General features: G+C 38.8%; 1 protein-coding gene across 1 annotated transcript in view; it reads right to left on the bottom strand.

The window, feature by feature from the left end:
- LOC119797368 (insulin-like growth factor 1 receptor) overlaps nt 1-14,088 on the bottom strand; it is a 70,865-nt gene that overhangs the window by 43,353 nt on the left and 13,424 nt on the right. Inside the window, exon 2 of the mRNA XM_038306423.1 lies at nt 11,011-11,577. Within this exon, the coding sequence (XP_038162351.1) occupies nt 11,011-11,577 (567 nt within the window). The remainder of the gene's footprint in view (nt 1-11,010; nt 11,578-14,088) is intronic.

The raw sequence follows: 14,088 nt of genomic DNA, 5'->3' as shown, positions 1-14,088 counted from the left end.
TGGTTAACGCTGGAATGACGGTCAGGAAGCAGCTCATATGTATTCAGACTGCATTAGACAGTTCTAACTGGTAGTTTTTACACCAGCAATACTGCAGACAAAGGAGCTTTAAAAGCTGGTCTCCAAATTTGGGCGTAACTTGGATTGTTGTTCCTCCATCAGGCCCTGCTGGCATTCTTTGGCTTTCCTTATCTACTTTATAAGCATCAATGATTTGTTTACGTCTCGGCTAAAGAGATTCACGAAGACTTTTCCAAGTTTAGAGTTTTAAACTTACAACGGTACGCAATTGATTCTTAGTCATGATTGATTAGGGTACCGTTTGCGAAGGATGGGAGCAGTCGTGTCTACAACTGTGTTGAGTGAAGCGGTGCATCTGCTTGAGGAGATAAACATTTCTGTTTCTGCATCATTTTTTAAATGAAAAATGAGTATCTGTATAAAATTTAATTTAATATTTGTTATATGGATGTACTGATTATTTCTAAACCTCCATCTTCACTTATTCAACTGAAATACTTTTCAATTACACTCTTATTTATGAAATAGCACTGCTTATTTTTATGCAAATATTTAGAAATACTAAACATTCTCAGACCTTTTTTCACCACCTTAACAGACCAGAATTGTGAAAACTATTAAAAAAAATTTTTTATCTTACCACCAAAAGTCACCAAAGTAAAAAATAAAAAATTCAAATCTTCAAAGCATTAAAAATGACTTATGTGTTGTTTTTGATGAAAGTTTTGTTGTCAGCACATTTCAGCATAATGGGCCATTACGCTGTCAGCTATCAGAGCTACGCTGTGATTAGGCCGTTCGGCTGTCCATCAAGCTGCATAAACACCGTCTTAAAACACATTTACCTCTTTATTTACATACATACCTGAGAAACATGTCGGTGGAAGGAGCTTGGAGTCAGTGCTAAGAAAAGGTGTCATTTGGACAGTTGAGTCATGGACGCTTTTTAAGTGTTGGTATGTAGGTTAATTTATGTCCTGAGCTCATTGGCTGACATTATGAGGATTGTTGCACTTTTTGCTGAAGTGCTGAAGAGTCAATAAACCAAATCCAATCAGCTGGTTTTCCTTAGATAGAAAACTTTGAACTAATCTGACTGGATGATCTGGTCTCTGTAAAGTGCCTTGGGATGAAATAAACAAAATTGAATTGATTTCGCAGAAAATACATGCAAGCCATGATGTATTCTGCCAGGAGGATTGATACAGACTGACTGTGGTGTCAGATGATGGAGTTTGCCCTGTAACCCGATGGTTGTCGGTTCAAGCTTTACCAACTTTACTGTGTCATTGTGTCCTTGGGCTAGACTCTTCACCCACATTGCTTTCTGATGGTGGTCGGAACTGGCCACCCGAACTGGTGGCACCAGTGTACGGCAGCCTTGCGTCTATCAGTGAGCCTGCTCGAACCCTCAGTGTGTGCATGAATGGGTGAATGACTGAATGTAGTGTAAAGCACTTAGGTCAAGTCTCCTGACTTGGGAAAAAGCCATTTACCATCACTCATGACAGATGATCACGGATTGACTGATCGATCGATAATAATGTCATCTGGCAAAATTGAATCATAAAATCCCCTAATTTGGACGAAACATTTAAAAAAAACTTGCAGGCTCAATACAGCAAATATTGAGTCAAAAGGACGAATGAAAAACCTGCTAACAGGTTAAATTTAACAGATTTAATATCTTGGGACTGTGGAGTAATAGTACAGAACATAGAGAAGAAGTGGAGGTGCTTGTTTTTTTATTTGTTACACCAATAATCTGGATCACTTTGGGGCAAAGTTTTAGTTTAATATTTAAAAAAACATTTTATTAAATATTCTTTTAAACATCCTTCAGCTTTAGGGTGAGGTTCACCGTCAGTCTCCACTGTCCGGTAGAGCTCAAACACGGCTCTACGTCTCTGAAATATTCATGCTCCAGCAGGGCAGTCTAACAATCAGAGCCGTCGGAAGAAGCCAAAGTCTTTCACTGCTGGACATTTACCGGATTAATGAAATAATTTTTTAGGTTTTTGTTTTTTCCGGAGAGGAGAGTGAAGGCTATTGTGCGTTGCTTTACCTGCAGACTTTTCTTTACTGCAGTGTGCGTCGATATCTCATCATACAACCTTAAGAGCTTGTTTATAAATGTTAGGTTGTATTCGACGTATTGGTGCATTTTGACGGGCTGCGCCTCGAAAGATTTATTCCATTGCAAGATGAAAACATTATTCTCAAAGCAGAAAAGTTCCATACACAAACACACAAACTACTCTCACTATCTTTGTGGGGCCTTTCCAATGATTTTTACAGCAAAACTGTGACTTTTACTCTAAACCTAACTTTTACGGGTTCATGCCTAACCCTAAACCCAACCTAAACTCAATTCACACCTTAGTCCTAAACGTGACCCCTGACTCAAAAAACAGCGATTCCTCATCTGGAGTCCAGTCATCAGACCCCATAACATGCCATTTTCCCAGGTGCTATTGACATAACATTTTTACCAAATGTCGGTAATAATCAATGCAATCCATACATACAAAGAATTAAAGTCATTGTAATAAAGTGAAATGGTACTGGGAAAAAAAGTACTGAACATGTGAAGAGACGGAGGTGCAAAATGGCATGGAAAGACAAGAGACCAGCCAAAATCTCCCAGCAACAAGGAAGTAATCTTCCCCCTTGTCGGGGGAAATTAATATCAGCTGGTTCAGTCCCAAATGATGACCTATAAAAAGGTGTCTCTGGTATGACACAAGAAACATCTCACAATGGGTAGATTTTTCTCCAGACCTTTGAAACCTTAATTCTGTTATTGGTTACAGAAGGATTTCTAAACTTGGAATTAGCAGGTACGATTGTTTCAAAGAAAACAATAAGTAATGCACTCAACCACCATAGCCAGTATGCACACTCACCACTCTGCTAAAGAAAAAGCATGTTAAAGCTTGTTTACAGTTTGCTGCACAACATTTAGACAAGCCTGTGAAACACTGGGTGAATATAGTCTGAACTCTTTGGATGCCATAATAAATATCATGTTTGGAGGTGAAAGGAACCAGCACATCACCTCAAAAACACAACCAACAGTGAAGTTTGGAGGCGGGAACATGATCGGGACTCGATGTTAACCATCACCCGATCGCCCGGGGCAAGTAGTTTTTATTGTCGGGAGAGTACAAATTTCATTGCATTTGCCCGGCGGGCAAAAAATTATCACTCAAAATTACTTTAAAATCACCAACATTCGCTGAAAACGACCCACAAGCATTGCCGGTGCCTTCTGTGTTTTTTGTACACATTCTCGCGTGATTTGAAAAAGCCGCGTGATTTTCCGCTAGATGGCGTGATTCAGCTCTTGGGGAGAAAATTCTGCAGAGCAGCAGCTGGATGATGAATTTAATCTATACTATAATACACGCTAGATTAAAAATGATCAGTAAGGGATTAGGAAAATAATAATAATAATAATTGTATGCGCACAGTGTAAATATTTCTATCATATGGCAGTCTGATAGAAATTTCTCTTAGACATTGGAGTGTAGCATTTAAATGTTATAGAGCTAAACATGTTAAATTGGTGAGTAGTAGTAGTGTAAGTTTTTAACCTGTCAAGTTTTTTTTTTTTTTTTTTTTTACTTTACAATTTATATTTTTCCAAGCACACAACAGTTTAAAGCAAAGTTTAGTTTGAAAAGAATGAGCAGGAAGGATGGAAAAGCATGTTAACACGGTAATGTAGGCTGGAGTTCATTATCTGACGCATGCAGATACACACCAGGAACCTGGAAACTTAAAAAATACTGAATTACAAAAAACATTTAAAAACAAACATGTTTCATGGATATATATACAAAAATTTATATTAGGAACTATATTTATTAAACAATATACTGGGCAAGTAAAAATTGTTTCTCAGCAAATGAAAGGTGAAAGTCACTTGCCCAAAGGGCAAGTGGTAAAAATCCTCAACGTCATCCCCTGATGATGGTCCGGGACTGCTTTTCAGCATATGGTTCTGGCAAACTTTAAATAATTAAAAGAAGGATGAATGGAAAAATCTAGGGAGACATTGTTGATAAAAGTCTGCTGCCAACTACCAGGAGGATGAAGATGAAACATGGGTGGAAATTTCAGCAAGACAATGAGCCCAAACACACAAGGAAGGAAACTCAATTGGTTTCAGAGAAAGAAAATAAAGCTGCTAGAATGGCCCAGCCAATCACCTGACTGGAATCTATTTTCAAAATCAATGTCATGATTTCCACTTTTTATGAATTGTGTTTATTATCACTTTGGTCATTTTCTTTTACTGTTGAGTTTCTCTTTTTTTAAATGGAAGGGCACAACTGTAAAGGTTATTTACAATAGCAAAATTAAATGCTTCCTTTTTTGCCTTTTCTATAATAATACCAATGATGAAGTTCATTTTCTCATCAACAAAATCCAAAGAAAAAGATATAGAGGAAACGGTGACATGTCAGGCACGGTGAAACAACCATGAAAAAAAACATATTCCTTAATGTTAATCTCTTCAAGCAGGGGTTAACAGATGGCAAAAATTCCTTCCAGTAAATCCCAGACCTACTTGGTACTTTAATTATGTGCTTTCATCTCCTCAGACCGTACAAAGTGCCGGAAAAAAACATCCCCCCATGCTGTTCGGTGAGCATGTGCGCAGGTCTGCTCGGAGGGAAGTAGGTAAAGTAAAACAACATGTTTGCTTTCCGGCATGCACAGACACGGCTCCTCTTCAGAAGAAGCATATAAGGTATGAATGGGACAAAACCAGAATCCCCCAAAAACAAATGAGGAACGTAAATATGAGGACAATGGAGCCCCCACCAAGACAAAAAGAAAACTTTCCCATAGATGGAAACTTGCTTGGAGCCTTTTTTTTTCCTCCTCTTAGTTTTATGAACCAGTTTAGGCTACAGGCATGCCCTTAGTGAAAAACACACTTGAAACACATTTTCCCTTTCCTCGTTTTTTTTTTTTTAAACCCCATGAAAGAAGGAATTTGCACATGAGATGCCACTGAATAGTTTACTTGGGTATCATGTGAGCAAAGCAGACACTTAAACAAAAGATCCCAGATACGATTACTGCAGCTTGATACAGGCTGTTATCACAGTAGATGAATGAGGGTGGGTGATAACATGGCTCACTGTGCAGGGTGTGTTTTCTGCCACCAGTAAACTACGATAAAAACAATAATAGCCTCAACATTAGCATGCCATATATACCAAGGTTTTAGAATGCCAGAAGCTTGAAAATCTATTTTTTCACCGTAATGCTCCTGTGTTTAAAGCCTTAACGCGTAGCCCTCATGTAGAATAACACATGGTCCCCCGCCACCATCTTTGAAGGTGAGCAACAGCTGCAGACTTGCCCAAGAAACTTCACCACTAAGTTTCCTTTTTTTTTCCTCAATCTACACCAATATTTCTTTCAAGTTGGGTTAAAGCAGTGGCTCCCAAAGAGGGGGGAACGATTATTGACCATTATTTAAATAATTGATTAATCACAATTAATCCGATTAACTCTTTCAGGCCTGCTTTAGTGGTGGTTGTTTTGTGATTTAGAGCAACGGTCCCCAACCAGCGGTGCATATTGATCGATATCGATAATTATTGAAAAGATTTGAAACCATATTTTATGTGCAGCTCTGCCTGGACTGTTTATGATATTGCTAAATGATTTAATTTTAATAAAGAACACAAACACAGACTTTGAATTAAATCTTTATTTAACCAACTTTTTTAACCATAAAAGAATTGTTTTAAAGAAAAATAACTTAAGAGACCTGAGTTATGTTATTAAATACTGACAAAGAATAAACTAAAGTGACCAGAAAAGTGACCAAAATAAATATAACAAATAATTAAATCCGCTGCCCCCATTCTTCTAAGCTGAACCTGGTTCAGCTTAGTTTTAGATGGCATATATATATATATATATATATATATATAAATAATTTATCGACGATCAGAGTCTGAATGAGGTTTTATTTTGAAAAATATAAAAAATTGCGGTATTCTCTCCCAATTCCATCAGTCGGTGCATCTGTGCCTCTTGACACAGGTTAATTCAGTCCAAGACTCATCCTATCTATAACATCCTATCTCTGTGAAGCGAAAACTCTTTAATTTTACTTTTTATCCCAATGGCTGAAGGGGTCTGAAGCAGAACTGTCCAATGACCTGCCCTGCAGGTTTTAGGGCCTGTTAATAAGCCATCAGTGGACCCCAGGCGTGCTAAAGCAGGACAGCATCCAGAAACATGCAGAACACAGCGCTAGGGGGCTGGAGACAGACCCACCGGGGCTGACGAGTTGAGATGCTCCGTACATTTTAACTGCATCACCATAGTAACCCTTAACGACATGCATAATAAGAAAAACTTATTTTTCTTGCCAATCAAATAGTTAGCCAGCTTCAGGTCAGATAGTGTATGATGCAGCTAAGATGGCATTTAATCTGTAAGTAGTGGAGTTTTAACTCCAGCTTTAGTATTTCTTGTTTTAATAAAGACTGACTTTGCCTTCTAACTATGAGGTGTTTGCAGGTCCAGTGGTTGGATTAATGTCGTCTGAGGTCCACAATAAGGCACACTAAGGTGACCACACAGTGAGAGCATCTTTGTGTCGTCATATTCCACCAACCTCAATCCCAAGAGCTCAAATAAGATCGACAAAATATGCCAGATATTTGAAAAAGTTGACAAATTACTTTCATCTGTGAGGAGATGCTTAGGAAACAATTTAATGCGAGTGTGGTGAAATCGCAGGGGCACCCGAGCTTTGCCATGTCTGCAGTTTTAAAAAAACATTTCACCCAGACACCGTCTTAATATTCCTGGCAATGGTTTGCACAGAAATTACTGGATCAGAGGTCCGGCTGTACTGAAACCATTGGAAACGACAATCAAAGGGTGCATCCATGAGGCTGTATGGCTCAAACGAGTCTGTAGCTCTGAGCGTTATTTTTCTCTTGTAGCATTTAGACCACAAAGTGATGCAGCTGCAGTTTTTCTACTACAGATTGTTCCTGCATTGTTGCCCCTGATCCATCCCCGTGCAACGCCCCAGTCCGGTAGGAGTTAAACTAAAACCAATAAAAACACAACTAAAGCCTGCTGTTATTCTCTAAATTATTAAGCGGGGTTAAATATTTGATAGCTGCAGCCGAAGAGCATCTTTGGGCAATTTTCCTTGTTTACAAGAAAGACAAATTAGGCTGTTTAGGAAAATTTCTTGTGGTGGACAACACTCATAAAGTCGCTGTGTGGCAGCCAGAGGAGCACATGTCATCGCTCTCATTATGGAAAAACCTGATCAAAAACTACAAAGTGGAAGCTTATTTAAGCATCAGACAGAAGGCTCTCTACATAAGAGGACGTCGTTCTCTGAGGAACGCATATGATGATTAGTTGAACCCATATCAGTAAAGCTGTAAATACATCGGGCGGGTGACGCCAGCGGCGCCGCTTGCGTGCAGGCGTTTGAAGTATTGTTGTCTGCTCACTGATCACTTGAAGAACTTTCACATCTAACATGGGTAAGTTAAAAAAATCACTAGTCATATTTCCTCATGGTCTGAAAACCTAAAAGTCTGTGTCTTAACCATCTGATCAAGAATGGAATATTTTATTTAGTTATTTTACTGATGATGTGGTTTTCCTGTTTATTCCCTACCAAACAGGAGGCTGTACACATCTGAAATTAGACCTTCAGCCTAATTTAGGAATAATTTACAGTCTACTAAACACATTTAGCTAAAGCTAAAAATCTGGAAGAATTGAAACGGAAGCTTGCTAAGGATGTAGCATTCATCCAAAATTAAAGGAACCGGATTCCTTTAATTTTTTCTTTAAAGGAATCCACAATTGTTTAAGAAAAAATACTTTTAAAAGTGTTTATTTTTGATGTACAGCAACATTACTGAAATGTGTTTAGTTTACACATTTAAATGAAACATGTGTCACATCGATGTAGTTAACGGTGCAATGTATTCTGGGAATAAAATGGAGCTGAACGATTTTGCCAAAAATTAAAATTGCAAATATTTTTCACCAAAATTGTGGTTTTATTTAGATTTTTCCTTTGTCTTATTCCTAAAATTGTAGTTTTTTTCCACCCCTTACCTTTAGTTTTTGAAAGCAGGCCTGCTCAAAGTCCATTGTTGTAGGACTCTACTTTAGTCTTTTTGTGAAAAACATGTTTACTCCTGCTTGCATGCCTGGACCTGAATGCTAGCCGCAAAACTAATTACCCGTCTGTGTGGCGACAAACCCACTTAAAGCGTTTTATGAAATTTTGTGTGTTACTGATGTTAAATATAGTGTGATTAAAATTGAGTGCCTTTGCGATTTGAAAATAGTATTTTCTTAAATTGCGATTATACTGCAAATGAAATTTATTGCCCAGCCCTAATATATAATATATCATAGGTCCTGCAGCGCTAGCTCTGTCCAGCCAAAACAGAAAACAGTAACGTCAAACCTTTCCGTTTAAACTGGAACACGTTTAAATGAATGAGAAATTAGAAATCTCAATAGGTGACGAAGATGAGGAGGACCAAATGGAGGAAGAGCAGAGATGAAGAAGCTGGTGTTTGTGCTGCTGCTGCTAGGAGATGCTAACCCAAATGGAGAGCTATAATACAAAGAGCTCTGATTTTAAACTGAGGCTGTTAACGATTAGCATAGGGATCTTAACACTTTCTTAGATATCAGAACGATGGGTTACGATTAGGGATGCACTGATCCAATATTTTTATCAGTATCGGTCCAGATATAAGGGACAAAAATAGATCGGTATCGGTGACAAATGACCCGATATGCGGCAGCACAACAACACAACACGGCCATATTGTTTATGATGGAGTGAGCGAAAGGATCTGCGGTGTGGAGGTTCCTCATGCTCTCTCAGCCTACTAGCCCAATGGCTACGTGCAAAATTTGTGGGAGAAATGTTCCGAGGGGCGGCGTTAAATCTTCAAACTATAACACCACCAACTTATTGAAACACCTCCAGAAGTTTCATAACAGGGAACATGCTGAGATTATCGGACTCTGCAAACAAAAGGAAGCAGCGGGAAGCAGATAACTTCTTTGGAAAGAAGTAAAATTTTTCCATGTAACAGTATAGAAGCCAAATATATATATATATATATATATATATATATATATATATATATATATATATATATATATATCACAGAGATGATACTTGATAATGACTATTTTTTTTAAATGTTGATCAAGTCAGAGAACTTTTGGTTTAATATTTTGTGCACAGTTGTTAAATAACTGAGTCATAACTTTTATAAAGGGAAGTCAAATCATTTGCACAGAAGAATGATCCCAGTTTGTTTTTTTCACACAATAAAACCATTTTTTTTTTAGGTAATAAGTCATTGCTATTTTTTGGTATCGTATCGGATCGACCGACATTAAACTTCAAATATCGCTATGGTATCGGAGGTGAAAAAAGTGGATCGGTGCACCCCTAGTTACGACTGAAAGATGCTTCGCTGTCCCTCTTAACAGACGTCCATTACCCTCCAATTTGACTTTCACATTAGCTCCTGCTAATGTTGTTAGCGCTAGTTAATATACTAAGCAGTAGATCACAAGATGATCACATCCATTTATTTAAACAGATACCTGATAGAAACTTTGAGGCAGCGATGCAGTGTCACATTGTCAAAATTTATGCAAGTCTAACAGTACTATAAAAAAAATGCTAATGTTAGCAAAAAGCTGCTAATTTTAGCTTTACTGTGTTTACTCTGTAGGTTTCAGTCCAGTAAGACCTAACCGTATCATCAATCCCAGCATGCATTGCACAGGCGAAAATATGGTGACCTCCACGGGTGAAAAACATAATAAAGGATGTTTTATTGTTTAAGTAATTCTGAGTTTTTGAGAACTGATGGTTCAACCAAATAAGGTAGAGATGCATTAAAAGAATGAGAAGTTGTCAAGTAAGGTGACACCGGTATAAATAATCAGAGTTAAAGGCGGACAGGTAGCCTTTCAGTAAGCGGACAGATAAGCAGTGAGGTAGAGTAAATTACGCCACACATAGAAGAGAATAATTAAGGAGAACATGTCATCAATTGTGGTTGAATCAAAATTTCCCCACGATCCTAAAGGGCGCAGAGAAGTAAAGTAACAGACACCCTCTTCATCATCCAACAAGCCAAATATGTTCCACTTTTCCCCCCCTTTTCTAGCATACCCACACTCCGTCACTCCACCAGCCCACAGCGCAGCCCAGGCGCAGGTGGGCCTGTCAAACCTTTGCCTCTTTGCACCTCATCCGTTCACACATGAATGCCAATGTACAACCGTCTGTGCTCCTACACATTGATACGTGCCAACTCCAGGCCAGTCCTGCAACAGCTCCATGTCACAAGACAGAAAACATTAACATGCTGAGTCTGCAGCAAGGCGCCAGTCGCCAGGGAAACATTTCAGTCCGACGCTCACACACACACACAGCCAGCCAAAACACATCGTCTTAATGGCACCAGCAAAACAAGTTGTCTAAAAATACAGACATAAACACAAAAGGCAACTTTCAAACGTATTGTGCACAGACATTAAGGAGGGTGAGATTAACCGACCCCAAGTGCAATGACCTTGGATTTTCAGCTATCTTTAAAGATAACTGCTCTTCAAAAACATTTGGGTTAAAAAACTGCTGCTGATAATTGACACTTTTAAACAGAAACAGCAGACATGGAGAGAGCCACGATCTTTCTTTAAGAAAGGTCTTTGCTAAATAAGCTTCTCATTGTGAATAAAACTTGGATCAACAATTCATAGAAACTAAAGCCTTGAACCTCCGTGGCTTTTTTTCCTCCCCTTTGCCTTTCTTTGTGCCAAACAACAGCTTTAAATGTGACAAGCAGCAGGCCATGGCTGCAGATCTGTCTAATAAGCAAAAAAAAATCCTGTCAGGTGACAAATGATGCGTCAAAGCCAGCTTACCTTTTTGGCAATGGTTGGAATTCCAGCAGCGGTAGTTGTAGTTGTTGTTAAACATGGTCTTTTTGCACATGGGACTATTTTCCATGATGCCTGGGCAAACGTCGCTGCACTCCTTGGACTGCTTGTTTCCGGCGATGTAGTTGTTGAACTCGGCGTCCATGATGAGGGACCAGTCTATAGAGTCCAGGTAGCAGAGCTCTGGGTTCTTCTCGATGCGGATGGCCCCCCGGGTGATGTTCCTTAGGCTGTACAGGCCTATATCCTTCAGGCTGGTCATCTCAAAGATCACCAGGGCGTAGTTGTAGAAGAGGTTACGGCCCCGGATGACGGACAGGTTGGGGAAGAGCGTGCTTAGGCTGTCCAGGCCTGAAACCCTGAACAGAAGCAGGTAGTCTGTTATCATAGTCAGCTTAGGGAAGCTGAGGGTGCGGAAGACTTCCTGGTTCACGTTGTTGTTGTTTTTTTCCCCGATGAGGAGGATATGCAAGTAGCCCTCCACCACCGTGCAGTTCTCCAGCTGTTTGAATTCACTGATGTCATTCCCAATGTCGATACTGGGAGTGCAGACTGCAAGAGGGAGAGAAAAAATAGGTGGTGAGCGGCCATGTTTACCAGGAGACCAAACAAGTAGGCAAAGCGAGAGGTTCTCAAACGGTGTTGCATGGACCCACCAGGGGCGCCTTTAGTGCCCGTTACTACCTGATCTGTACCATCGGCTCATTTGCACATTTTCAAGCAGATATTCATCTAGTTCACCATAAACAGTGACTAAAAGAATTTACTTCTATCTTTAAATAAAAAAGAAAGCTTAAGTACATGTAAAAACATTTCATGACATTTCTGAGACAACTGTAAAATTTTTACATTTTCTCCGTTAAACAGCTTGTCTGACATCATCATCGGACACGCTCAGAGCAGTCCAGAAAAATATGATTACACCATTTTAATCTGCATTTTAGGTGTTTCTTTCTGTAGAGTATGTATTCTATACTATAAAAATTAAACTTGAAAAGACTAGATCGACGTAGAAATATAAAGCTGAAAAAAGCTAGCTAACATAAATAGCGTAGGATCGTATTTCAGGGAAGGATTGGGCACAGGCGAGTCTTAAACCTTACAGTATTTAATAAATCAGAGAAAAAATAGTTTTGGTCTCTTTTATAAAGTAAAATTGAGCATGAAGTGAATGTATATCAGGCTGCGCATGTGCAAATGAGCAGATGGGACGGATCAGGTAGTGACAATGCCAATTAAAATGACTGAGTTGTCTGCCAACTAATATTAGCAATACAAGCTAATAATAATTGTTTTAGCTTGCATTTTATTCTAGCAAACAACATGTCTGCCGAAGGAGATTATGACAATCTGTTAAAAGCTAAAAGAAAAATGCGTAATGAATCACAAAAGCTCCGTTTAGACCAGCCTTTTGAAATAGTTTAACGGAATGGTCTGAGCACAGTAACCGAGCTAACTGTTGAGTGTAAATGGCATGCATCTGACCTGGACCGTTCCAGACACCAATGAACAGCACTAAATCTAGTAGGAACTGTGCTAGCGAGGAACCGTGCTATCGTGATGCGTAAATGGATGTAAGAATCAAGCCTGGGACGTTTAACTGATCCAAGCTTGGTCTGAACTTGGCATGGATCAGTTTCAGGGAGGTAGACTTAGAATTAGACAACGTTTAGTACAGCTTTTCAGACAGTAAATGAACATTTCCATTCCATAAAGTGCAGCAGTGAGGTAGGGTAAATGGGGCAAAGGTTTAATTTCTTAGGCCGCCATGTTGGATTTTGAAGTAGGGATTCATGGGGGGGGAAAAAATGACTTTTCAGCCCAGAATTCAAACTTCTAAGCTACTTCCAAGTAATTGGAAAATCTGGGAAACTGCTTAGGCTTCAGTAGTTAAGAATGACATCAGTGCATCCATTTTTTCTCTTAAACGTATTCCTATAACTAATTAAGGGTAAATAGTTGGATCTGGTTATGTTGTTAAAGTTTAGAATTGGCTGTGATGGTCAACTTGTTTTAAAATCATGTTTTATAGTTTGGACCTTATTGTAGCTTGAATTCCAAGTATTCATGTCAACTTCCAGCAAAAAAAGGCTTTTTTTTTTAAAGGAGTTTCTGTGACTGCTTAGCTTTTAATCGTAAAATCAATAAATCGGATTTAATGATAAGAAAATTAGAGATGTTATTTTTTTCGCTGCATTGCGCAGCATTAATTTCTGGTTATCTTTCCAACCTGATAAAAACCTCAACTACTGATAAAGACAGACCATGTGTTTCTCAAATTAATAATGCAGCCGGAATGGATGAAGAAAAACACTTAACCCCCAACCCCCCGAAACCATGATTGAGGTCTAGAAGCAGAGGCTTGATCCGCCTTCTTGGCTTTCCTCTTGGCTTGAAATTTAGATTTTCAAAGTATTTCAATGAGTGCCCTATAAAAGGTTAACAAACAGAAATTGTTTTCTCCATTTTTATACCATTCTAGAATTCCTTACAAGATGGTAGAACGTTTACTATAGTGGTGCTTGGCATGTAAAGGATACCAGCTCTATTGCTATATTTTAGTCACGTTTTCTTCTTCCCGATGTCTTTGTCAACAGATTCTTTAGAAGTGGAGGAAAAGCTGCACTTCATAACCCGTTTCTCTCTTTTATTGCATCCCTCCCTCGTTAAATATAAAGCCACCCAGACCAACTCCTTTCCTGCAAACCCAATGCTTACAAAAAGATCTTTATAATATATTGACAGAACTCTTAAGCTGCAACGCAGATGTTTGTCGTCCTTTTCAGATTTTATTCACACTGCGTGACTGAGTAAACACTTGAACCAGGTTTGATTCATGACTAGTTTAACAACTCAATAAAGCTTCGACTTTCTGGCTGTTGTTACTCAAGCATTAGCCTCATAACTCTTCAACGTTTTGTGTCTCAGTTTGTGTGCATGTCTGCTGTCTGAACATTAAATAGATAAAAGAGTAACATTTGTTGATTTGTTGCTTTTGATAGTCTATAAAAGCCAGTCTGTAAAGTTAAAACATATAACCAACCAAATATTTGAGAGTTACTC

The sequence above is a fragment of the Cyprinodon tularosa genome, unplaced genomic scaffold (assembly GCF_016077235.1).
Source record: "Cyprinodon tularosa strain WSP-4 unplaced genomic scaffold, ASM1607723v1 ctg580, whole genome shotgun sequence".
In the NCBI taxonomy this organism is placed as follows: Eukaryota; Metazoa; Chordata; class Actinopteri; order Cyprinodontiformes; family Cyprinodontidae; genus Cyprinodon; species Cyprinodon tularosa.
The sequence above is the reverse complement of the archived record's forward strand: the minus strand, read 5'-3'. Positions and strand labels throughout refer to the sequence as shown.